This window comes from Sus scrofa, chromosome 13 (assembly GCF_054392235.1).
Source record: "Sus scrofa isolate SSC_HxYL_T2T_F1_AM1 chromosome 13, Sscrofa_HxYL_maternal_Yorkshire_Landrace_v2.0, whole genome shotgun sequence".
NCBI classification, from domain to species: domain Eukaryota; kingdom Metazoa; phylum Chordata; class Mammalia; order Artiodactyla; family Suidae; genus Sus; species Sus scrofa.
In genome coordinates this window covers 156,017,685-156,045,487 of record NC_139395.1, presented here as the reverse complement: position 1 = coordinate 156,045,487, position 27,803 = coordinate 156,017,685, and the positions used below count along the sequence as shown (strand labels likewise).

The window sequence follows — 27,803 nt, the reverse complement described above, 5'->3', positions numbered from 1 at the left end:
AGGAATAGATAGGAAGATCAGAGGAAAAGCTAAAGAACTCAGAAAGAGCGCCACACCAACATGCTTAAAATGGTAAAGATTTTATCCAAAGGTGCAAAAGCAATTCACTAAAGGATAGACTTTTCAGCAAATAGTGCTGGAACTACTATACACTTAGGCATTTATCTCAGAGAAATAAAAACTTACATTCACATAAAAATCTGTAAAAAAAAAAAAAATGTTCACAGTAGCTACAAGCTGGAAACAACCCAAATATCCTTCACATTCTTCAGTGAGTAAACTTTTCCACAAACTGTGGTATATATGTCCCATGAAATCCTACTCAGCAATAAAAAGGAATGAACTATGATACATGCAACAACTGGGATGGATCTCAAGAAAGTTATGCTGATCAAACAAACAAACAAAAAAAAATCCAATCCTCAAATGTCACATATTGCATGATTCCACTCATGTCGCATTCTTAAAAATCAATAATTAAGAGAGATGGAGAACAGATCAGGGACTTGGGGAGGAAAGAGTTGGCTACGACTATAAATGAAAAGCTCAAGAAATCCTGTATCCTGACTGTAGTGGTAGCCACATGAATCTACCCAAGTGACAAAACTGCACAGAACTAAATGCACACATGCACATACAGAGAGTCACACACACACACACACACACACACAAGTGCATTTACAATGTTGAAATCTGAATTATATTAATGGATTGTATCCATATCAACATGTGATCCTGTATAACACTTATGCAAGATATTACCATTTGGAAAAATTAGGTGAAGGGTATATGGGAATCTGTTATTTCTTAAAGACTGCATCTAACTATATAATTATCTCAAAATAAAAAGTTAAGGGAATAATCCAATATATATCAAGAGCTACAATTATGACCATAACTTTCCAAATTGAAACTTGACAACTTCAGGTCAGAAACCATCATCCATCTACTCCATATCCACGTCAGGCACACACTAGTTGACAGTGGATAGGATAGGAAACACGAAAATAGCTCAATGTGTGAAAAGAACTATTACATCTTAGCCATACATGTGACAGACAGACTCAAATTTCTAATGATAAGGATAAAGGTAAGTACATTTTGGAGTACTATATGCTCATTCAAATTGCTATGAATACTATTCAACAGAATGGAAAATGCTTATAGCATTGGAGCACTAAATAAAAAATCATATATTCATAGGTATATGATAATTAATGACAACTTGTTTTTTATATGAATAAACTTTTATTGAATTTTAGATAATTAGAAAGAATAAAGAAATGCAAGATAAATGCTTTCTAAACAACATCTGATAGTATCATCTTTTCTGTCATGGTATTTTCACTTTTCTTTATAAAAAGTATAGACATTCATTTGTTTAAATTTTTACAAAGTCAAGAACCATCAAACAGAAAAAAAATAAGCAATGCTAAAGTAAATTCAACTTTCCATCAATATTGGAATGGTTGCAATGGTTAGGTTCTGAGCTTAGCCCTCTTGGAAACATAGCATATGCAGCAGCTGTGGGTTTCCACTATCCAAGTAAGTCTGAAAACCAGGAGGCCACTCCCTGGGACTATTATGCTTGCCAGGAAAGAGGGCAAAAAACATACAGGGAAGAGGGAGTGAGAGACAACACTAGGGAAAGAAAAGATGCTCTTATCGAATCACGGCGTCAGTATTATAAATAATCTGAGAAACGAATCTGAGAAGAAATCACTTGTGTGTTGCTTAAAGTGTGATTAAGGCGAGAGAGTCACCAACACAAGCATGGCCAGATCTATGCAGCACAAAATAGAGCGGGGAGTTTGCAAGTCACCTGGTAAACTCCAAGGCTAGGTAATTAATCACCAAGAGTCTCTTTATAGTGGTGTTAAATGCATTTGGGCAAAATTGCAACCCTGAGCTGTGACAAATACAGGGCAGACCTTCCTGGGAGCTTATGTGAAGACATCCCTTTTGTCTCAGTTTTATCTCATTTGCACAACTGTTTATTCTGAAAAAAACAAAAAAAAAAACCCAAAAAAGCAAAGCAGGTTCTTCCCTGCATGTACCAACCTAGTAACTTGACTTGTCAAACAAGGAAAAAGTTACCTATCGCAGTACAAGAGGCATGGGGGGCTGCCCTCATTAAGAGTAGCCTGGTGTGACAGCAAGGGAGGCTGGACAGCCCTGCTCTAAGAGGCTGCCAGGAATTCCCTTCCACCCACCTCCTGCTCCTGTGCTGCTGGCAGGTCCCAGGTCTTTGTGATGGGCCTTCTGCCCTGCCAGGCTCAAGGAACACACTCACTGAATGTGGTATTAACAACAGTCTTTTCTTTCCTAACCCAATGCCTCTCATATATTAAAAAAAAAAGAAAAAAAAGGTTTCCTTTTAAAAATATTTTCCCAGGAAATAATGGACAGTAATTTTCATGGACCTATAACAGACCCTAGAAAAACAGAGACAGGCAATAATCTGTCAATACAGCAATATTCCAAATATGAAATTCATGGTCCAGGAAGAGATAAATAAATAAATATGAAGGGGCTTCTCAAAGCAGTTTCTAGTTTTCCCCCATTCCTTACTGAATTCTGTTGGTGTAAAAAGTTTTGATTCTATGATACAAGAGCCAGTCCTGTCAGGACCAAGGTTCACCATTTATGCCATTCAGCCCCAACGCAAAGAAGGGGTGGGAGAGGCACAACATACCACAGGGTTGCTCAGTGTTTTTTCTAAAGATGCCTATCTTTTAAAATAATTTCATCATTTAAACTCCATCTGGCACTTTAGTCTCTTGAAAAATTATTATGTTAGGCATGAATTAAAAAACAAGCCCATCGGGACTGCAGTTTGGGTTTTAAATACTGTTCTGCTCGTATACCTTTTTCCTTGGCTTGGCACATCAGTGAGATCCAGCTTTTTGAATAGAATCCTGGGACAGCTTGGGTGGAGGAACAGTCTTCATGCTGGAGCACTCCAGTTCATCGTACGCATCTTGGTGACCAGGTCACAGCACCACCTCCTCCTTTGTGCTTTTTATCACCGTCAGGAGAATGTCCCCCAGCGCTCCACCACCCCAGCCTCCCCCTGGCACGGGTACCTTCTTTGCTTCTCTTTACACAATGCATCCGCAGTCCTATACCAGGGACCCGGCCCGACTCTGGGCTGGCACCATGACAGGGACAGCGCCAATGCGCTCTAGGGTTGCTTGGCTGATGGTGCAGGAGTGTGGGGGCTGAGGCCGGGGCTTCCTGCTGACTGAGCCATTGCTCCTGGACATGGCCTGTGGTGATGACCCTCTGTTGGCTGTCACCACCACGGTCTTGTGTGGGGTTGGGCCCAGATGGCTCCCGTTGGCGTAGATGGATGGTACGCTGGCATTGCCTGGGTGGAAAGAGAAAGACTGGCGCAAGTCACTGAAGTGGTTGAACGACTCGGTGTTCCTGTGCACTTTGGGATTGTTGCTCCAGTAGCGACTGTTGTAGGTATTGGAAGAGGTCAATGTGTTGTTCTCCGAGGAGGATATCTCGGTGTGAAAAGCTTTGGCAGAAGAAGAACATTTAGGTGGAAGGTCATCCTCTCTGAAAAGGAACAAAAAATAAAGTTGTTGTAAGGATTTACTTGAGGTTCATCCTACCCTCCTGCTCAGGACCCTTTCTTCTCATGTTTGGACTAACATGTCTGTGAAATTCAAGTCCTCAGAACAGACCACCCTATCAGGAGAGCAAAGAAGGCAGTCCTGGTGGCCTTGGCTTTGACATTCATTCCCTTCAGGACAATACTTAGGAAAAATTCTCCTTCAGCATCTCAGTCTCTGAGGGTAAAAAAAAAGTAGTACCAAATCTCTCGAAGACTGTGTCTTCCGAAAAAACTGAAAAACACTTGCGGGTGTGGGGCTCGTTGCTGTAAAACAGCTAGGAAACCAAACTATGGATGTGGGAACCTCAAGAAACTATTAGAGCTGACCTGATTTTACTGCACTTTAGGGTTTGAGAAACTGCTATGGTGTAGCGATGAGAGGTTTTCTCAGTAATCTTACACTGGGACAAACTCTGTCCCTGCATACAGTCCACACCCTTATGAATTACAAGAGGCTAAGGGCAGTCATTAAGTTAAGATGTTTACTAATTCGTTTAACATTTACTGAGTACCAGGCATTCTACTGGATGTTTCCTGTGAAAAAGGCACAGCTCCTCTACCCAAGAAGCCCATGCAGTCACATGAAGGTAATAATAATGCAAGGACATCTGCAAGTCTGTAAGTTTGGACAAGGGCCTAAGTTATGTGAGGAGATGATGCCTGGACTAGTCTGGAACCAGATCAAGAATGTGCTGAAGAGATGGATGAAAAGGGAAGGTGGGTCCAGGAAGAGGGTGGAAGCTACAGGAAAGGCTCTGAGGCATGAGAGAAGATAAAAGAGACTGGACCACAAAGTGATCAGGGAAGTGGTGAGAGATAAAACCAGGGAAGCAGGTGTGTCAGCTCCTAAAGGGCTGTGTAGGTCATGTTAAGTAGACTGGAGTCATTAAAGCATTTTCAATAAGGACACTGATGTGATGCCATTGGAGACTGTGCCTGGCCCACATCTGCACAATAAGCCAAGGGTCATTTTTCTTTAAAGATCATTTTGACATTGTTTTCTTAAGATGTTCATATTTTTGACCAAGCCATTTTCACACCATGCCACAGTGCTCTGGTCTATGTATAGGTGGTGTTCTTTCTTGCTTTATGTTCTCATCATTTACACACACACACACATGTATTTTTTTAGGGCTGCACCTGCAGCATATGGAGGTTCCCAGGCTAAGGGTCTAATTGGATCTGTAGTTGCCGGCCTATGCCACGGTCACAGTGACACCAGATCTGAAGTGCATCCGTGACCTACACCACAGCTCACGGCAACGCCGGATCCTTAACCCTCTGAGTGAAGCCAGGGATCAAACCCACAACCTCATGGTTCCTAGTTAGATGTGTTTCTGTTGTGCCACGACGGGAACTCATGTTCTCATCATTTATAAATGCCAGTATTAAGACACATGTTCTAAACTAGCTTTTATACTAGGGCAATCACCTAACACCACCACCACGGAGATATGGAGTAATTCTTCACTTTTCCTCCAGGTTGGGCACATGCTAGACTCCCCACTCCACTCCTTCCATGATCCAGGAAATAAAGCTGAATAGTACCATGATGAAGACTGATAAAACATACAAGAAAATATCATTTGGCCACTTTAACTGTCTTGGCCATCACAGTCATTCGATTAGCAAAAAAAAAATCTCACCTGTCAAAATGAATAGAAATACAGACATTGGCTATACAGGATAAATTATACGACACACAAACCTTATTTCATTAGGAATTTCTTCTTCCTCCTCCTCTTTATTTTTGCTTCTCCAGTAAAAGAATGCCCCTAAAATTAGTGCAATGCAAAAAATGATAATAACTGCACCAGTGCCAATGGCTCCAGCAATTAGTCCAATGCTCCTGGGCTGAGCTGCAAAATATATTTAAGGTATATTTAAAGAAAAAAAGGAGAGAAAGAGAGAGATACAGAATATGCTCATACAACTTCATAAGCAAGATAAGACTCCTGGAGAATCTTCCTAAAATGTACAAAATTGCCTACAGTATCATATCCGTTTAAAGTTAAACCCCCCTTAACTTTCTGTATCCCCTTGGCTAGTACTATCACACAGTAAGCTCACAAACATTTACTGAATGAATGAACCACTACATGACACACAGCTGTAGGAGAGCCATGACCAGGGCAGAGCAGGAAAAATGGTCCCTGACTGCCTCTGTGACCCACCCCAAATGAAGCCAGCAAGCAGTGAGATAACTTGTCACCTCCTCACAGCCACATCATTCCCTTTTGCAAGTGGAATTCAAACAACCCCGACTTCTCAACTAAAGAGAAAGTTTCTGTATTGCTTATGTGTGACCAGGGCACCCAATATTTAAGCAGATATAAGGGATCAGAAGAAAATACAGGAAGGTCTTGCCATGACCATAAGATCATTACAAATTTTTCTATATCTATAGCACTACACAGTCAGAACTGATTTGATTCTAATGATTCTGAGAAGACATTTTACCATAAAGAACAAGTCATACTGCTGAGGCTAAAAAGTATGCTAATACATTTATTAAATATTTTCAATAATGTTAAAACTCAAAGAACTTTTAAATCTTCAAACAACCTAAACACAACTAAGCAGAACTCTTCACTCCCTGGTTTAATGAAGATCTTGGCATTTTAGACCCAGACCAGACTTCAGAATTTTACATACTTACGAGAAATAACCTGAAGATCCAAAAGACAGGTGCTGGTCCCAATGGCATTAGAAGCCACGCACTGGTACAAACCTGAAGACAGGGCACTGATGTTCCGGATGGTGACTGTTCCCTGGACTTGGTCTGTCACACAAACAATAGTTGAGTGAGGATTTAGGAAAGAAAAGAGAAAACCAAAGAGACCAATGAAAGACTATAAAAAGTGATCAACAGTGAAGAGCTATCAGTACATGTACTGAGAGAGATTTTTTGGTTCATGAATGTTAAAGACTAAAATCATAACATAATATTAAAGACCCAGAGCTAAGGGCTTAACAACTTAACCTACAGATTAATGTGAGGTCCTAAATGTGGGAGGCCTTCCTTGAGGAAATGTTGGCTAATGCCTATTTTCGAGCATTAACAATTAGAGACACCAAATTTTTTTTTTTTTTGTCTTTTTTGTCTTTTAGGGCCACACATGCAGCATACGGAGGTTCCCAGGCTAGGGATTGAATCAGAACTACAGCTGCCAGCCTACGCCAAAGCCACAGCAACATGGGATCCGAGCCACGTCTGTGACCTACACCACAGCTCACAGAAATGCCAGATCGTTAACCCACTGAGCGAGGCCAGGGATCGAACCTGAATCATGGATACTAATCAGGTTCATTAACCACTAAGCCACGACAGGAACTCCAAGAGACACCAAATCTTAATTGAGGAAATGCAGTAACATAAAGATGAAGTAAAACATTATAATAATGTTCATATTTGAAGTCATCATTACATGATGGAAAATACATTCACTCCGTGATCAAGCATGTAAGACTGTTACTCCTGACCAACAGCTATTATACCCATTTGTGGAAGTCCAGCTTCTCCAAGAAGTGGACACCAAGGACTTCCATTGTGGCTCACAAGAAGTGGACACCAAGGCAAGCAAGAGGCTAACTGGAGGCAATGCCAGTAAAGGAAATAGGGAGAAAGCAGGCAGAAACTCCAGTGCAGGTCCAGCCCCTGGGACAGGGAAAGGGGCAGAAGGAGGGGAGCGCCTGAGAGCACACAGCAGTGTTATGGGAGTTTCCATCAGGCTGCTGGGGGAGTCCTGGAGCCCAAGTCACTTCACCGGCATCTCATGCCTTGAGGAGCAGACCTGGACTAGCAGCCTCACTGTGCCCAGTGACTGGGTGGGAGCTGCCTGAGCAAAGCTCAGCTTGGGTGGGAAGCAGTAGTGGCTACAGGTTGAAGGCACTTGGGCTGTCAGTCCATCACATTCCCCACAGCAGGACATCTGGGCAGTGTATTTTTAGTGGAACATCTGGGCGGTGTGTTTTCAAAGTGACCACACTGATATTACCAAGAAATATTACAGCGGTTCCCATTTTAGTAATTTGTCAACATTAGGATATTTATTCCTTTTAAACAAAATGTAAGTAACTTATAATGATAATTAAAAAAAAAGTTAACAGTTACTACTATATGCCAAGAACTGGCTAGGCTTTTTTTTTTTTTTTTTTTTTTGTCTTTTTGTCTGTTGTTGTTGTTGTTGTTGTTGCTATTTCTTGGGCCGCTCCCGCGGCATATGGAGGTTCCCAGGCTAGGGGTCGAATCGGAGCTGTAGCCACCGGCCTACGCCAGAGCCACAGCAACGTGGGATCCGAGCCGCATCTGCAACCTACACCACAGCTCACGGCAACGCCGGATCATTAACCCACTGAGCAAGGGCAGGGACCGAACCCGCAACCTCATGGTTCCTAGTCGGATTCGTTAACCACTGCGCCACGACGGGAACTCCTGGCTAGGCTTTTTATTATCTCAAGCTTTACGATGACTCTCAGAAGTATTATTATTAATCCTATTGAACAGATAAGGAAACTGAGGCTTTAGATGAGTAATAAGATGACAAAGGAATTGAATGGGGGAGTGGGGGCTGTCTTAGCTCTAAGCTCAGGGCTTCACTGCCTCTCTCAGGCAGAACCTAACACACTTAGTCACCTCAACCACTCTAAGAGCATTGAATCTAGGAGCAAGTGGAAAAGTCCCCTGATGGCAAATTTCTGGCACAAAATCATGTAATCCCAGGGCAACAGCTGTGGCCATCTCTAAGCTGTGCTGAATTTTTACATGAAACTAAGGTTGAATGACCTGGTTTTGCTGGCAACCTTCATTTCTATTTAGATCAAAAGCAGTCATTTAACAAATAAATATTTATTGAGCATCTTTCTGTGTGCTGAACAATTTCTGAGGATGGTGATACAATGACAAGACAAACCAGCACTGCACCTTAATGGCACAAGTAGGCAAGAATTCACAATAAATGGGCTAAGTGCCAGCACTAGAGGATACAGGGTGTCGAGGACACATAACTGGGCATCTAACGAGGATGAGCAAATTCTGAAAGACCCCAAACATCAACATCCCTCAGGGTTATCACTCTGCCTTCTAACACAATAGAGTGGGTAACATTAGGACACGACTCTGAATCATCAAACACACACTGAAATTTACATCAATATTCAGGCCAGGGAAAGGAGTTTTGTTTTTTTTTGCTTCTATTTTTATTTTTTTTTAATGGAAACATTCAATTAATTAATTAATTAATTTTCTTACCGCTGTACCTGCAGCATGTGGAAGTTCCCAGACAAGGGGTCGAACCGGAGCTGGAGCTGGGGCCTACGCCACAGCCATGGCAACACCGGATCTGAGCTGCACCTGTGACCTACACCATAGATTGCGGCAATGATGGATCCTTAACCTACTGAGGCGAAGCCAGGGATTGAACCCACATCCTCACAGAGACAATGTCGGGTCCTTAACCGGATGAGCCACAATGGGAACTCCTTAACGGAAGCATTTAAATAGCCAACTCCATATTATGTGGATATCTTACATATTCAGAACACAATGCTTGATGGACATTTGGATTGTAGTGTACATAACCCAGGTCAATATACTTGGTGGTTATTTGGTTCACACTTGCATGTTATTTCCTTTTCCTTAAAAATAAACAACCCTGGGGAGTTCTCTTGCGGCACAGTGGGTTAAGAATCCAATGTGGTCACTGCAACAGCTAGGGTCACTGCTGTGGCACAGGTCTGATCCCTGGCCAGGAACTTCCACATGCCAGGGGTAGAGCCACAAAACAAACAAACAGCTCTGATGGCTACCAATGTGTGGGGCTTTTCAGTGAGTTCACTCAGATAACTTGGCCAGCCTGGAGGGAAATTGTTTTCTCCTCCTCCGTGCTCTGCTTGATTTCCTGCGCCTTCATTAAATGTCCTTCCTATGTGCTGCCCCACACCCGATATTCTCTAGTGCTAGAGCTTACCCCATTCATTGTGATTTCTTGCCTACCTGTCTCACTAAGAGACTGAGTTTGTCCTGTTCATCACTTCATCACCATGGTCAGAAATCACCCAGCACACAGAGAGGTGGGCAATAAATAAATAAACGGGCCATCTTCTCTGAAGGGTCTATTGTGTACCCTGTGCACTGTGCTAAGAGTCTTGTTTAATCTTATAAACCTTAAGTTTATGTCCCCTACTTTTCAAAGATGAAAAAGCTCAGAGAAGCTATGTAATTTGTCCAAGATCACATAATACACAAACAGCAGCATATAAAACCAGGTCTGTCCATGTCCAACGCTCGTAATCACCAGACATATACTTGGCTTTCCAGAAGGTATTTAAAACTACAATATTCAGTGGGGTGCCTCTATAGGCTGTTTCTTAACCTCGCAATGTTCCGGTATTAAACCAGCCCATCTGCCTAACTCCACCTTCAATACCTTACCACATGTCACCATGCATACTTACACCATGGTCTCTGGGCAACTAATTCCACAGTTTCACACACTGTGTTGTTGTTTTCCTAAATCCTGAAATTCTAGAAATTTGATCAGCTCACACCAAACCCGTGATTTTGTTGACGTTTTTTACATAGAGAGAATTTGGGAAGTTTTTAACAGCTTACCTAAGCAGCATTCTGCCATGCAGAAAGAGGTAAACTTTAAAGATTCTTGCTGTAAAAAGTTATTTTTAAAAGATGAAGTCACTGTTCTTCCCTTTGCCTCTGCAGACACCAACACCACAAGCAGAGTGATTTAAGAAAGTGCTCTTCACTGAGGCTGACATATGACATAGCACATGCCGCAGCTAACACAGAAGGGAATCAGGGGATAGGACAAATGCATTGCAAAGAGGGGACAGAGCCAGAAACAGAACAGCACTGCTCTTGTAGCCAAAGCAACACAGAGCTGAGCGCACCTCTGCAGCGAGCACCAGTCTGCTCCCAGACATTTCACAAACAAGATGGCCAGTTCCTTGGTCTGTCACTTCATCTGGTCTGCTCTGGCACAGAGTAATTTGTTGAGATGAAGGTAGAGAATAAATACTCTTCTGATCTTTCTTCTTTTAAAGAGTAAGTCCAACGGTGTGGACCTACAGTTTGGAAAGCAACAAACTCCATCACCGCCCCCCGCCCCCACCCCGCCCCATACTCTGTTTCAGTTCATAGCAACACTGAATTCCACGCAAGCTGCATACCTGGACCAGAAAACCCTACAGAAATTTAGACAGAAATAAACACAAGTGCACATTTCCACTTCCATCCTCTCTCCTTAGTTACAGAACCACCCCCCTGCTGTCTAGGGGATGGCACGCTGGCTAAGGATGTGTGTTCTGGACTCAGATGGCCTGGTGTGGAACCTGCTCTATCACTTACTAGCGAGGTGGTCATGAATGTGTCACCTCTTCCTAGCATCTGTTTTTGTTTCCCCATGTGTGACATGGAACTGCCAACATGCCTCTGAGTCACGGGTTACTCTAAGGACAGGTGTTGCAGATAACAAGCTCAGCACAGCGCCTGGCAAGGCTTCCATGGGTAAATGCCCTCCTGACATTGCTTGAGAAAACTTTTTATTAATCATAGGAAAACTTGATCAAGAAACTGGGAAAATGCTGAATGTCTTCCAAATTCCCATAAATACTAATACTCAGGATTTGAGGTTGAGAGATTATAATTCCTAAATTAAACTACTCCATATTTTATATGATTTGTGCATTTTTAAATAAAAATGAGTGGCCATAAACATAAACAGTGAGTCATTTCCTACATAAAAGTTTCACAAGTATTCTGTAGGAAAAAAAAATAAGGAATTCATAGTTTATTGTTATTTGAGCCAATATATTATGGCATACTATGTATTCAATAATTTCCAAAAAATGATCACAATCAGATACAAACATTTGATAATAAAGAACAGTAAAATGGGAACATTAACACCGAATAAATGCCAAATTAAAATCTATTCAAAAATTCAAACGTAGTATCACAAATACTTACTATTTAAACTCTGTCATTCCAAAAGGAAGTTTAAAAACACTATGCAGCATTAAGTGCACTACGCAATAGTCTTTTTTTAATGATTTTTATTTTTTCCATTATAGATGGTGTACAGTGTTCTGTCAATTTTATACTGTATAGCAAAGTGACCCAGTCACACATACATATATACATTCTTTTCTCACATTATCTTCCATCATGTTCCATCATAAGTGACTAGATATAGTTTCTAGTGCTATACAACAGGATCTCATTGTTTATCCATTCCAAAGGCAATAGTCTGCATCTATTAACCCCAGATTCCCAGTCCAATAGTCTTGATCTTTGTTTTATGCCCAATTTTCCAGACATAGAAAATTTAACATCCTTTTGTGTTGATGTTGGTTGAGTTAAGATGGAGATGGAGAGGGGATACAGTGAGTATTTTCCCCATTAAGAGAATATTCTAAGCAACTTCGAGGCAGATGTGAGGACACACGCTACTTCATATTTAACAGTGAAAATACTTGGCTTTTTCATCCTGATTTTCATTCTGCCATTGAAATAGATATTACTTTTGCCAACTTAGATTTTAAGTCCATTTCTGCTTTCACATCAATGTATTTTATAGCAACACTCCCATCTACTTCTCTTTGCATTCTGTTATTAAAGTATTTACAAATAACAGTAATCCACAGCAAATACTTCAACATGAGAAAACACCAGTAAACATTACTGGGGGATTTCTGAATAACACAAGGTTTGAATTTCCTGGTATTAACAACATTGCATAGAATCACGCATCAAAATTCTAAGTCAAGGATTTTGCTTCAAAAAATTTGTTATTTATTGGAATACCACTCATGGCATTTGTATAAAATATGTAAATATACACAGATAAACATACTAATATTTATTTCCAAGAATGACTCACCAATGGCAACAGACCAAGTCATGAATACAAACTCATAGCATGACAACAGCTACGACCATGTCTGATTAGATTGTGACTACTTTTCTCCTATATATTTCTGTCTAGGTTCCCAGAAATGTTGACTCTGAAAGGTTTTGCTTCTAACTTGACATAAGTAGATTCTTTTAGGTCAGTACGTCTCTACACTGATTGTTAAGCTTTAATTATCAAGGGAAAATGGCACTTGGTGCTCAAGGAATGGTGCCTATTACCATTAACATTATTTCAGTCCCCATCTAGAGGTCCCGAAGGACCACTAACTCACTACTTTCCTCAACAAATCTCTAAGTAAATCTTTTCTAATAGTTACATTTATTCAAGGGCCTAAGACGGAAATGTGAGTTAACTCTGACCCTTCTTTGAGCCCCAGTGTACTGTCAAGCTCCATGTCTTGTGGGTTCTGGCTTCCATCTCTCTTGAATCCCACCCTGTCCCCCCATCCCTCCTCTATCCTGATCAGTAGGTCCTTAATTCAGACCCTCTTAACTTCTTGGTGGAGCTATTATCAAAGCCTCCTATCTGTGAGCTGGCTGCCAATCTCTCACCCTAACTGCTGAGGCTGTTTCTAAAATACAGATCTGGATATCTTCCAAACACATATACATATTTTTTTAAATAAAGTCTATTATTTTCACCTGTCAGCTCCTGTGGGGATAGAGAAAGGCTGAAGACCCACCCAGGCAAAGCAGGTTAAGATAAATGTTTGACCTGCAGGGACTCTAGGCTTAGCCTACAGCCACTCTGGTGGACTTGGCTTTGGGCCTGAGATCTTGGCTTTTAAGGCTAGTCAATACCCACAGTCTCAAATATAATATCCAAATTCCTTGAATGTTATACAATGACTTTCACAATCTAGACTGAACCTGCCAACCTCCTCTCTGGCCAAACCTCCATAAATCTTCATGTCAGCTTCATAGATCTTCTCATTTTAAAATGTCAAAATTGTTAGCGTGTGTGGGATCAAGACAGTAGAGTAGGAGGCCTGGGTTCACCCACTCAGAAACACATCAAAACTACAACTACATAGAGAATAAATCTCACTGAAATCAACCTGGGGATTAGCAAGATGACTCTTCTACATGCAAGGCTGTAAAGAAAGAGCCACAGAGTCTGGGAGGAAGGGAGGAGAAGAAATCTTCTCAGGACCCTTATCTCTAGCAGGGGACACAGAAGAAGAAGGAGTACCACAGGCTCAGGATCCTCCATGGGGAACAAGGGGTTTGAGCCACATATTAGGCAGCCCAGCTCTGGGACACAACACCAGGAAAATGAGCCCCCTTAGCTGGTGTGAAAGCCAGTGGGGTTAACCAGAGAGCCGTAAGAAACCAAGACTCTACTCTTGAAGAGCATGTGCACAAACTTGCTTGCTCCCAGTCACAGCGTAAAGGCAGCAGACTGGAAGCTGCATGGGGCTCTGGCCAGCCTGCCAGGAACACCCCAGCATGCTCCCCACCCAGCAGCAGCTGCCTGCTCCAGCCACTCTTGTTCCAGACTTGTTCTCCACTAAGGCAGAGGCTGCTATTGCCAACAATCATGCACACACTTTGAGAGAAAAGAACTTGCTCTGACCCCAGCCCTGCCTCTGACCAGGGCAAAGACAGCCATTTTCAATTAATGCTCTGGTACACACACTCAGGGCAGAGACTGACATCCCATGAGCATGTGTTCTGCACACACCTGGGAGGGAGCCAGCCCATTAGTGTGGAACCAATACCTCTAGCCCCAACCCAGCCTCTAACCAAGGTGTTCACAGTGAGGAAAAAGTGAAAGCAGCAAAGAGTGCAGTCTTAAACACCTTCAGGTCCTAGATATACCCCAAACCAAGGTTGAGACTTCCAGCACATCTGCTCCAGCCTTTGTAGCCCTTATCCCACCCTAAGAGGTTAGTGATGGCCACTGAGCACGGGAGAAGCTCCACCTCACACGTGGCTCTGGTTCTAGCCCCTCCATCTCCAGCTCTACCTTCCATCAAGCTGACAGCTGCCAGCAAACCAAGGTGAAGAGGCAGCTCTCCCACCAAAGCCACTGGGCACACACAGACTGTACAGGGACATTCCCACACAAGGACACACTTTCAAGACTGGAATAGGTGACTATTTCATCTAGTTTCATAAAGACAGAGAAAGTTAAGTAAAATAAGAAGAAAAAGGAATATGTTTCAAACTAAAGAACAAGAAAAACCTGGAAAATAATCCTAATGAAACAGAGATAAATAATTTACCTGATAACTAGTTCAAAGCAATAATAATAAATGCTAACTGAAGTTGGTAAAAGAATAGATGAACATAGTGAAAGCTTAATAAAGAACTAGAAAATATGTAAAAGAACATGACACAGCAGAAGAATATAGTAACTGAAAAGAAAAATATACTAGAGGAAAGCAACAGCAGATAAAGTGATAGAGAAGAACACATAAGTGATTTGGAAGACACAATAATGGAAATCACCCAATCAGAACAGCAAAAAGAAAAACAAATTTTAAAAATGAGAATACTTAAGGGACCTCAAGGACAACATCAAGTATACTAAATAAACTGTACTATAGGGATCCCAGAAATGAGAGAAAAAGAGATAGAAAATGTATTTGATGAAATTACAACTGAAAACCTCCTTAACTTGAAAAAAGAAACAGATATACAAGTACAGGAAGCATAGAGAGTCCCAAACAAGAAGAATCCTAAGAGACTCACACCAAGATATAACATAACTAAAATGGCAAAAGTTAAAAGACAAGTGAATTTCATCAAGCTGCATGATACAAAATCAACACACAGAGATCTGCTTCCTTTCTATACACCAATAATTAACTATCAGAAAAAGAAAACATGAAAACAATCCCACTTACATCTGCAGCAAAAAAAATCAAATACCTAGGTGTAAACTTATCCAAAGAGATGAAAGACCTATAATCAGAAAACTATAATGTAATGATGAAGGAAACTAAAGATGACACAAAAGATATGGAAAAATATCCCAGGTTGATGGATTGGAAGAACTAATATTGTAAAATGTCCATACTACCCAAAGTAAACTACAGATTTAATGCAATCCCTATCGAAATAGCTATGACACTTTTCACAGCACTTAAACAAATAATCCTAAAATTTATATGGAACCACCAAAGACTCTGAATAGTCAAAGCAATCTTAAGGAGAAAAAAACCGCAAAGCTGGAGGTATAATCCTCCCTGATTTCAGACAAGACTACAAAGCTACCATAGCAAAACAGTATGGTAGTGGCACAAAATACTGACACATAGATAAATGAAATAGAGAACCCAGAAATAATCCCATGCATGTATGGGTCAATTAATCTACAACAAAGGAGACAAAATATACAATTAGAATAAGTCACTTCAATGAGTGATGCTGGGAAAACTGGACAGCTACATGTAAAAGAATAAAATTAGAACATTTTCTCAAACTATACATACAAAAATAAATTCAACATGAATTAAAGATGTAAATGTAAAACTGAAAACCATAAAACTCTTAAAACAAAGGCAATACACTTTTACATAAGTCTTAACAACATTTTTTTGGATCTATCTCCTTGGGCAATGGAAACAAAAGCAAAAATAAACAAATGGGATCTAATTAAACTTAAAAGCTTTTACATAGTGAAGGAAACCACAGATAAAATGAAAAAACTACTGAATGGAAAAAGATACCTGCAAATGCTATGTCTGGTAATGGGTTAATATCCAAAATATATAAATAGCTTATGCATCTCAATACTAAAAAAGCCAACAACCTAATTAAAAACTAGGCAGAAGACCAGACTAGACATTTTTCCAAAGAAGACATACAGATGGCCAACAGGCACATGAAAAGAAGTTCAACTTTGCTAGTCAGCAGGGAAATGCAAATCAAAAGCACAATGAGCTATCACCTCATACCTGTCAGATAGCTATTGTAAAAAAGACAACAAATAATAAATGTTGACAAGGATACAGAGAAAAAGGCACCCTGGTATACTGTTAGTGGAAATGTAAATTTTTATACCTACTACAGAAAACAGTATGGAGGCTCCTCAAAAAACTCAAAATAGAACTACCATATGATCCGGTCATTCTAATGCTGGGTAAATATTCAAAGAAAATGAAAACATAAATTCAAAAAAATACATGCACCCCAATGTTCATAGCAACATTGTTTACAATAGCCAAAATATGGAAGCAACCTAAATGTCCATCAACAGATGAATGGAACATACACACACACAATGGAATATTACTCAGCCATTAAAAAGAATGAAATTCTTTCATCTGCAACAACATAGATGGTCCAGGAGGGTATTATACTTAGTGAGATTAGTCACAGAGATACGAAAACTTTATGTTTTCACTTATATGTGGAATGTAAAAAATAAAACAAATGAATGAATGTAACAAAATAGAAACAGACTCATAGATAAAGAGAACAAACTAGTGGGTTACCAGGGGGAGAGTGGTAGGGAAGAGGGAAAGTTAGACGAGATTAAGAGATTCAAAATACTAGGTATAAAATAAATAAGACATAATTATGTGATGTACGACACAGGGAATGTAGCCAGTATATTATAACAACCTTAAACGGAATGTAATCTATAAAAATATCAAATCACTATGTTGGATACCTGAAACTAACATAACACTGTAAATCAACTGTACTTCAATACAAAATAGTCAAACTTTTACACTTGCAAGATTTTGCATGCATGAGTCTCTGTATCGATGACTACCCTTTTACCTGATAAAACTTTTACTCATCCTTTAAGATCTTTTTCATTCAGGAACTGTTTTCCTTATAAAGTCCTTCTTAGACTCTTCAGGGAAAACTAATACTCTCATCTTTTTAATTTTATAGCACTATAAACATTTTTATAGTGTTAAATATGCAGCACTATAGTTATCTCTTTATATCTGCCTCTAGAATGGAGATATGTCTCTTTACATTTCTCTATGTTTCCCAACACTCTACCCTGAAGTAGTTGCACAGAATAAAGGCTGTGTCTGTGTGTGTGAACCTAAACACAAACAAATATTTAAAGAATGGGCAATTATATAAACAAATGAATATACTTATGATATTCATTCATATTTAATTTTTTTCAGAAGAGGGAGAACTGAACACTGAATGGAAATAGTTTCTTTATGTCTGAGGATAAAGCAAAGGGGAAACCTTATCTTCATTCAGAATAACATCTGGATCAAGAAGAAATAAGCACCTATTTATTCTACAACATAAGTGGCTGAAAAAAAATTTTCTGCTGCCTGTGAGAGAGTAATGGAACCACTCTCACTGGGAAGGGATTGGCAGTGGGAGTTCAAGAAAGAGGACCAAGATTCCTGAGACTTCCAGCTGGCAGGAGAATAGGAGTGCTTTCAATCATTGGACTTTAAGCAGACCTGGTATCCTCTCTGGGCCTCAATCTTTTCCCCTATCCCACAATAGTGTTGGGCTTCAGTGATAGTTAGAATGCTCCATTTATTATCTCCACACCAAGTTTTGCACAGAGTTCTCAAGCAAGCAGTTAATCATCTCTCTTCACCATATTAAATTAGGAAAGGATGAGGACAACAGAAGAATCCTTAGGAACCATGAAGGAATAATGTACAATTTATAAAGAACACTGAAATGGGAGCTCCCATCGTAGCTCAGCGGAAACAAATCTGTCTAGGATCCATGAGGGAGGGAAAGAAGGAAGTAAGGAAGGAGAGAAGGAAGTCTCAGATCACCTCCCCATCTTTCAGTCAGCTGACTAGCAACCTTGATCCCATTTGCAGCCCTAACTATCCCTTACCATGTGACAACAAACTCATGGGCTTAGGAGGAGCCCTCCCTCTGCCACCCACAATCTGTCATCATCTATTAGCACACATGCCATTTTATCCCTTCATAGAGACGCAAAGACTGCGTGCAATACTCATACAGCTAGAACCCTTGCTAATTTAAGAGTTCTAGACTAACCCTGCTGAATCATTCCACAAACACCTTCTAGAACTTTGTAGTGTTAACATTTTATTTTTTAAAAACACTGTTCTTGAAGGAAATTTCAGATGGCTCCAAAAGTATAAACCAGAAAAATATCTTTACTTTGATTAAAAAATAAATAATAAAAGCATGATAGCTCTTTCAGGTTCACAAAGGGTTTGATATGTATTATAAGCATATTTCAGGGCTTATTCCAAAAAGCTTTACTCCGAAGGCTCCTGTAGGTATAATTCATAGGCAGGTTAACCCGTGGTTACACTTCCATTAAGTTAATTCTACTTTATCTCAAAAGAGTGAGTTTTTCGTGAAATTCTCAAGGTCTCTCTTCAGTTAACCAAAGATATCTGAACTCTGTCTCAACTGTCACTGTTTTCCAATAAAAATAAATATGACATTTTAATTCTGAAAAGAAGAAGGAAAGAGAAAGAAAGAAAGAAAGAAAGAGAGAAAGAAAGAAAGAAAGAAAGAAAGAAAGAAAGAAAGAAAGAAAGAAAGAAAGAAAGAAAGAAAGAAAGAAGGAAAGGAAGGAAGGAATTGGAGTTCCCACTGTGGCACAGCAGGTTAGGATCCAGTGTTGTCTCTGCAGCAGCTTGGGTGGCTGCAGAGGTGTGGGTTCAATCCCCAGCCCAGCACAGGGGGTTAAGGATCTGGCATTGCCACAGCTGTGGCTTGGATTTGATCCCTGGCCCAGGAACTTCCATATGCTGTGAGTATGGTCAAAAAAAAATTAATTAATTTATGTATATCCATGGTCACAAGCAATATAAATGAGTTCAATCAATCAAAGTAAAAGTGCTCTCAGATTGTAGACTGGAAACCAAACTAGGTCCAGACATGCTATTTACAAGATAAACACCTACAACATAAAGCATGGAAACCTGAGAGTAAATGAACCATAAAAGAGAAACATAACTAAGAATTAACCAAAGAAAGCAACTACAGGGATTTTAATAACAGTGAATAATACAAAAACACATATTAGGAGTTCCCATTGTGGCTTGGTGGTAACAAACCCAACTAGTATCCATGAGCATGTGGATCTCTGACCCTGCTCAGTGGGTTAGGGATCTGGTGTTGCCATGAGCTGTGGTGTAGGTTGCAGATGTGGCTCAGATCCCACCTTCCTGTGGCTGTGGAGTAGGCTGGCAACTATAGCTCCAATTCAACCCTTAGCCTGGGAACTTCCACATGCCATAGGTGTGGCTCTAAAAAAATGTATATTAAACTTAGAGAATCAGTGAGATATAGCAATCTATAAGCACATGACAGAAGCTCAAGGTAAGTTAAAAAAAGGCTTAAATAACCAATCCACAATCCTACTATGTGATTTTTAAACAAATCTCTCTCATAAAATACTAGCTGAAATAGATAAAATATTGGTAAAGATATACAATATTTGAATAACACAATTAACAAATATACATTTTAAAAATATATATCTCCATCCTAGCTGCTGTACGTGGACATAACAGCTCCAACGATTCTCTGCTTTGCTCACTCCACGCCAAACACACTGGCGTCTTTGCTGTCCATCTGAAACACCAAGCACACTGCCTCAGGGCCTCCATATAGCTGTTCCCTCTGCCCAAAATGCTCTCCACCCACCCCCATCCACATGCCTCATTCCTTTATCATCTTCAAATCTTTGCTGGAATATCATCTTCTCAATGAGCTTTACCTTAAGAACCTTTTTCAAATTTCAGCTCCTTGTGCCTCAACTAATCCATTGTACCTTTATCTATTTTTTCCCCAATGAATTTATCACTTTGTAAGCATCTCTACAACTTACGGATTTATTATGTTCAACCTCCACCCACTAGAATATAAGCTCTACAGCGGAATGATTTCTGTTCACTGATGTATCTCCAACCCCTAGAACAGTGTCTGGAACCTAGTAGGTGTCCAATAAATATCTGTTTAATGAACAGATGAAGAACAGAAATTAAAACATATATATAAGAAGATAAATAAAATCAAAAGCTTGGTTTAGGCAGGACTGATCAAAAACATAAAGATAAAAAGGACAAACAGAATTAGGAATGAAAAGGGTGTAAATGAAGAAAACTTTTTTTTTTTTGGTCTGTCTTTTTAGGGTTGCACCCATGGCATATGGAAATTCCCAGGCTAGGGATGAGTCAGAGCTGTAGTTGCCAGCCCACGCCTCAGCCACAGCAACATCAGATCTCAGCCAATTCTACAACCTACACCACAGATGATGGCAATGCTGGATCCTTAATCCACTGAGCAAGGCCAGGGTTAGAACCCGTGTCTTTATGGATACTAGTCAGGCTGATTACCACTAAGCCACAATGGGAACTCCAAATGCAGAGAATTTTAAAATTCACAAAGGAATAATAATACTAATGATAATATAAATGCTAATACTTATTAACTGCTTATACACGCCAGATGCTGTTCTACTAAATGTTTTACGTGTGCTTCCATTTAATCTTTATTCCAACCCTTTGGGGCAGTTACTGTTACTATCTCCATTTTACATGTAAAAAAACTAAGGTACAGGGTCACATAGCCCGTGATTCCTGGAGCTGGAATTCCAAACCACATCCTCTGACTCTAGAACCTGCACTCTTAAATACACGCTTCTGTTTTCACTTAGAGAATACTATGAACAATTTGATGCCAATATGCATAAACTGAGACAAAAGAGAAATTTCCCATAAAATAAAAAAGGTAAAGAAAAATCTAAATAAACCTACACCCATTAGACAAATTGAATCAGTAATCTAAAATCTACCAAAAAACCGCAAGAGCAAGCAAAGCTTTTACAAGAAATTCTACAAAATCATCAGATAACCTCCATCTTATTCATACTGCTTCAAAGAAAAGAAAAAGAGAAAGAGCTGCCCAACTCATTTTAAAAGGATATTATATAATCTGATACTAAAACTCAACCAAGGACAACAGAAAACAAAAATCCTGGGCCGTTTTCAATTATGATCGCAGATGAAAAAATTCTATTAAAATATTAGCATATCAAATAGAGCAATTTACCTAAAAAAAAATCAGATTTGATTTCAAAAATGCCAGGATGTTTTAATGTTTGAAAATCTGTTAGTGTATAATTCACTTACTGCTATTACAGGCTGGATGATTCTTTGCTGTGGGGCTGTCCTGTACATTATAGGATGTTTAGCAGCATCCCTGGCCTCTACCTACTATCTACTTATACCACCTTTCTCCCAGCTGTGCCAACCAAAAGTATCTCTAGACTTATTCATACTTAAGTATCTCCAGACTTACTGCCAAAGGAAACCGTCCCTGGTTGAGAACCACTGATGCAGAGCTTGGTGAACTGTCTCATGCATCATGTTTCCACTTAATGAGATGTGGGCCAACTGTACAAGTCTAATGAAACACAGGCCAAACTCCTACATTTTGTTTCAAATAACTACCCATCAAATATAGTTTTTACTTAGAATTTAGTGTTACACACCAAAAGGACAATATTAAATTCACTTTGTTATTCCTCTGTATGAAAATGAGGTATACTTCCATAGGATGCTGGCTCTAAATTTACTAAGGCTTTAATTTAGTAACCACATATGAACTATATGAGGACAACTTTTTGATAACTTTTATTGCAACATAATCTTTTTTTTTTTCTGCTTTTTTAGGGCCACACCTGCAGCATGTGAGGTTACCAGGCTAGGGGTCAAATCGGAGCTATAACCACCAGCCTACACCACAGCCATAGCAATGCGGGATCTGAGCCACATCTGCGACCTCCACCACAGTTCACAGCAACACCAGATCCTTAACCCACTGAGCATGGCCAGGAATCAAACCCACAATCTCATGGTTACTAGTCAGATTTGTTTCCACTGCACCACAATGGGAACTCCTATTGCAACATAATTTTAAGCTTATAGAAAAGCTGCAAGAATACAAGGAATTCTTTGTGCATCATTATCATTTACTCAGATTCAACATTTATATATTTTTTTCTCTATTAGGTTATCATTTTCTCAGTACAAACAGAAGTATTTTCCTTGAACCATTTAAGAGCAAGTTGAAGACATAGTGCCTTTTTACCACTAAGAACTTAGTACTTTCTAAGAACAAAGACATTTTTTGCATAATCATAGTACTATCTCACTCGACTTATACTCAGATTTCATCAACTGACTCAATAATGTCCCTTATATCTCTGTCTTCCCCCATCCAGATTCTAATCTCTGTATTGTATTTAGTTGTTTTAATTCCTCAGTCTCTCAGTCGGAAACAGTTTGTCTTCACCTTTGATTGCTGGATGTTTCCACATGATGGGGCTTAGGTGATGTTTTTTGGACAGTAACACCACGGCAATGATGCTTGTGTCCTCCTCAGTGCATACGACAGGAGGCACCAGATACCAGTCTGTCACAACAGTGGTTATGTGGTTCAAGCGGTATCCACCAGGTCTCTCCACTATAAAGTTACTATGTTTTTCTCTGAAATTATTAAGTTATTTGTAGGGAAATACTTTGGAACTAGGTAAATACCTTGCTCCTCATCAAACGTTTGCCTGCTATTTTGACATCAGAGATGATTTTTTAACTCCATCATTCCTTCTATGTACATCACTAGGCATTCTACTGTAAGAAAATGCTTTCCCTTCTCCCCGGTTACGTATGTTTATCAGTAGGGATTCAGGGATTCTCATTTTATTCAATGGATTACATATTTATTTAAATGCTCAAATTGTCCCAGAGTAGGCCAGAAGGAGCTATTTTGAGCTGACCCCTATGTACAAGGACAATTCTAATCCCCAAATATCATGCCCCTGCCACTAATCAGACTTCTGGGGCATCCTCCCCTGTTGCCAATTATTCTTTTCTTAGAGAATGCATCCTGAATTTATATCAAGCAAATGCATACACATTAGTAAAGTAAATATTCTGAAAATAAAATTCTGTTATTTTGGGATTATACACTACTTTGAGATCTACTTTACTAATATAGACATCAAGAGGTAAATTTAAGTTAAAAATCTGACTCCTTTAATGCACATTATTACTATGATAGATATAGTTATTCAAAGTAATTCTGATAACCAATCCAGAATTTGAATTATAAAATACAAAGGTTTTCATCTTTGGCATTTAAGTTCACTTTTCTACCCAAAGTACCACAGAATACTGAAGTTACAAAGAAGATACCAAGAAATTTGATTCATACATATTTATCCAGAAAGAAAGAGGTATCGGAGACTCTTTCTACAGATATTTTGCAACTTACATACATCCATTTTTAAACTTTCATTTGTAATTCTAAACTCAGCCTGATATTTCAAAGAAATGTTATAAATCATCTAATTTTTTTTTTGGACTGCACCCATGGCACATGGAAGTTCCCAGGCCAGGGACTGAATCTGAGCCACTAAAGAAACAATGCCAGATCCTTAACCCACTGTGCCACAGTAGGAGCTCCATAAATCATATAGTATAATCTTAATACTGATATAGAGGACCCTGGAGATGATATTGTTAAATCCCCTTCTTAAAAAAAAAAAAAAAAGCCCAGGCCCAAAGAGGTAAACTGTTACAGAAATAGCTACTGGAAAATTTAGAATTTGAATATGGATTTCAGGATTTCAAGGCAAGAGCTATTTAAAACATGCTACTTGCAACAGTGAGATTAATAGGTTAGTCCACCAAAAATAAAAAGCTACTTCACCCACAGTGTGGCTAAAACATTTAATAATGAACAATCAGTAGGGAACAAAAGTACTGCAGTAATCATTATTAGAGTAATCTAAAATGTGATTATGTTGAAAAGAAGTTTTTTAAATAACTAATTTGGGGCCGGGTTAATTAAAAGGTGAGGGGAAGAGCCATTATAAGTTTCTGTGCAGATTCTTAAAGGAAACTTAAAAGCTTTGGTCCTTATTCCTTAACGTCTACCTCGCCATACAACTCGGGACTTTCTTTCTCATGACAGGTATATACCATCAGTAGGATTCCGACCCATCAGGCATAAGTAAGGCTGTCTGGGACCCCTCCATGAACTGCCAGCTCCTTACATTAACATCTTAAATCTGCCCTGAGAAGGCTAGAAGAGACATGCTCTGTATCAGAGATGATACAGCACACAGGCTGCTAAAAGTTTTCTTGAAATAGAAGGTTAGACATGTAATTCTATAGTCTCCCTCATTTTATCTCATAAATGTTCCTCAATTTTTCAAGGGTATTTCCTTTAACATCAAATTTAAGCAGCTGGATTTACATACAGAAAACCATCAGTGATACTCATGCCTCCTCCATCTTTACCTGTCTGGTGTGATCAACTCCTGGATCTCCCATGATCTGAGGCCTTTTCCTGTTCTCTTTCCCATCTTGCTCCTCTAATTAGACTTGAAGCTGAAATAGGATGATTAACCCTCTCATGACCATGCTGATGCTTATACTAAATTAGGCAGCTGTTTCTTAAGTAGAGAGTGAATTCTCGGTGATAAACTTCAAGGATTATCTTACAGTTAATGATACAAAGAAACGATCAATTAGCTATTTTAAATCTGTACTGTAAAGGAACTGAATTTCCATATACAGTTACCACTGGTTAAGTTACATTTCATAAAGGGCAGCAATGAAAAGATGAAAGAAAATATTTTTAAAGTTGAAAACACAAAATGATCCAGCTGGCTTTTTTTAGCAGTTACCAATCTAGTATGCTATTTTTCAAAAGCTATTAAAGTGAATTACTTTGTGAGCCTGAGAATCAGAATTTTTCATGATAAAGAACTAAATGAGCAAATCAATGCCATACCTACCCTGAGTGGCTGTTGGAGGTAGTTTGAGGGTGTTGTCTAACTTTTCCCAAAGGTAAGTGGGTCGAGGAATGCCTTCCTCTGAGCTACAGAGCAGGATGACGTCGCTGCCGATGTCCTGGGACCCTTGGATCTGGCAGTGTGGGGCAGAAGGGGGAACTAGAGCAGGAAGAAGAAGGAGTAAGGTACACATTTACTATGAGCCAACTGGTGATGGTGGAGACATCAACATCCAGCACCCCGGGGCCTCAGATAACACTGGGGACCACAGACCAGGACACTAGCTCGGGAGTGAAGGCAGTGAATCGGGACTAGGCCACAGGTGCAGGACCTAAAATTTCAGCTGGCAGGGAACAAATATGTAAAGGGGGCTATACCCTCTGCTTATATTTTCAAGTTATTTTATGATTCTGGTTTCACTCTGCTTCCTTCAAAAAATTCAAAGAATTCTTCGGATCCTTCATGTCAACTTATTGCTTTATAAAAGCATTTCTGAAGATACACATGTTCACAGCAGCATTATTCACAATGGCTAAAAAAATGGAAAAAATTCATGTCCATAGATAAACGAAGGAATAAACAAAATGTGGTACATTCATACAATGGAATGTTATTTAGCTTTGATAAGTAAAGAAGTCACAGGCTACAACATGGATGAACCTTGAGGACATAATGCTAAATGAAATAAGTCGGTTATAAAAAGACAAATAATATAAGATCCCACTTATATGAGGTACCAAGGGTAGTCAAATTTATAGAAAAAGGCAGCAGAACAGTGGTTTCCAGTAGTCTAGAGGAGGAGAAATGTTTAATGGGTAGAGTTTTATTCTTTTAAGTCAAAGAGAGTTCTGGTGATTGGTTGTACAACAAGGTGAATGTATTAAACACTGCTGAACTGTTCACTTAAAAATTGGCTAAGATGGTAAATTCCATTATATGTTACTGCAGGTTTTTTTAAGGCCACAACTGTGGCATAAAGAAGTTTCCAAGCTAGGGGTTGAATCAGAGCTGCAGCTGCTGGCCACAGCCACAGCAACGTCAGATCCAAGCCACATCTGCAACCTATGTTGCAGCTTGCAGCAAGACCAACATCCTTAACCCACTGAGCAAGGCCAGGGATCAAACCTGTCCTCCTCATGGATACTAGTCGGGTTCTTCACCCACTGAACCACAATGGGAACTCCCTGCAATAATTTTTTTTTGATTAATGAAAGAGCCTATTTGTAAAGGAGATATTTTCAAGAACAGCATCCACTCACCCTATCAGCTACTCTCAGCTAAGATTATCTTAACAAAGTTCTTCGTTACTTTACAAACAAAAACCAGAAAGACCAACTTTATATCAGTTGCTGTCATGACGGGGGGAATTAGAGTCAGGTTTAAGTGTATCTACTATTTGATGGTAATGCAATGGACATTTTATAATCATTAAGACACAAGAACACAAATGATGTGAAACAAAAAATTACATTAAAAAAAGAACACTAAAGGAAGAAGATGGAAGTTCTTCCATCTAAGCCCAGGGTTTGGATTTTCATATTGGGTAAAGTACGCAGTAGAGGTTATATCCAAGTGGTGATATACTTGTAATGCTGGTGACATTTCAATAAACTGTGTTTCACCTTGCAAAAATGAATGAATGAGTGGAAAATGAATGCACTACACAGAGGAACCAGGAAAGAAAGTAGGTGAGGGAAGAGAGAACAATGACAGGGTATAGGTAGAAAGACTAAAGTCTCAAGGACTCCTAACTGCTATGATGGGATAAACCAATTTCAATTTACTCTCTTCAATATTGCCACTGCGACACTATGAAGGAAAACCCAAAATAATTATTTGAGGGTAGCATTAACTATAAGATAAATTAAAGGGTTTTTTCCTTCCCTTAAAAAATGAAAAAATAAACAAATGTGTATCATGTGGGAAGCTCGTTAGCTCAGTTCCAGGTGTGAGCATCCAAGTAACATTAAATTCCAATAGTACTTTGTGTTTAGTACTCAGAGTGTTTAAAAGTCTATACAGTTTTGGGGATTCCCATTGCGGCTCAGTGGTAATGAACCCAACTAGTATCCATCAGGATTCAGGTTCAATTCCTGGCCTCACTCAGTGGGATAAGGATCCAGTGTTGCCATGACTGTGGTTACAGAAGTGGCTCAGATCCCACATTGCTGTGGCTGTGGTGTAGGCTGGCAGCTATAGCTCCAATTCGACCCCATAGCCTGGGAACTGCTGTATGCCATGGGTGTGGCCAAAAAGAAAGTCTGTACAGTTCTGGAGTTCCTGTTGTGTTGCATCACCATGGTGGTGGTGCAACAGGATCGGCAGTGTCCTGGGAGCACTGGGATGCAGGTTCAATCCCTGACCTGGCACAGCGTGTTAGGGATATGGTGTAGCTGCAGCTGCGACATAGGTCACAACTGTGGCTCAGATCAGATCCCTGGCCTGGGGAACTCCTTAGGCCATGGGGCGGCTGGAAAAAAAAAAAAAAAAAGTCTATACAG

General features: G+C 39.6%; 1 protein-coding gene across 8 annotated transcripts in view; it reads right to left on the bottom strand.

Annotated features, from left to right (window-relative positions):
• Positions 1-1,228: 1,228 nt before the first annotated feature.
• The window catches only part of IGSF11 (immunoglobulin superfamily member 11), a 136,148-nt gene continuing 109,573 nt past the window's right edge, over positions 1,229-27,803 (bottom strand). For 5 of the 8 annotated variants that reach the window (XM_084991158.1, XM_084991156.1, XM_013982416.3 and 2 more), the window contains 4 exons: positions 25,306-25,461; positions 6,285-6,407; positions 5,334-5,484; positions 1,229-3,567 (listed from right to left, as the gene is read on the bottom strand). In XM_084991158.1, coding sequence (XP_084847284.1) covers positions 3,123-3,567; positions 5,334-5,484; positions 6,285-6,407; positions 25,306-25,461 — 875 coding nt within the window. In that variant the 3' untranslated portion in view covers positions 1,229-3,122. The remainder of the gene's footprint in view (positions 3,568-5,333; positions 5,485-6,284; positions 6,408-25,305; positions 25,462-27,803) is intronic. The other 3 variants (XM_084991160.1, XM_021070331.2, XM_084991159.1) reach the window with 1 other exon arrangement.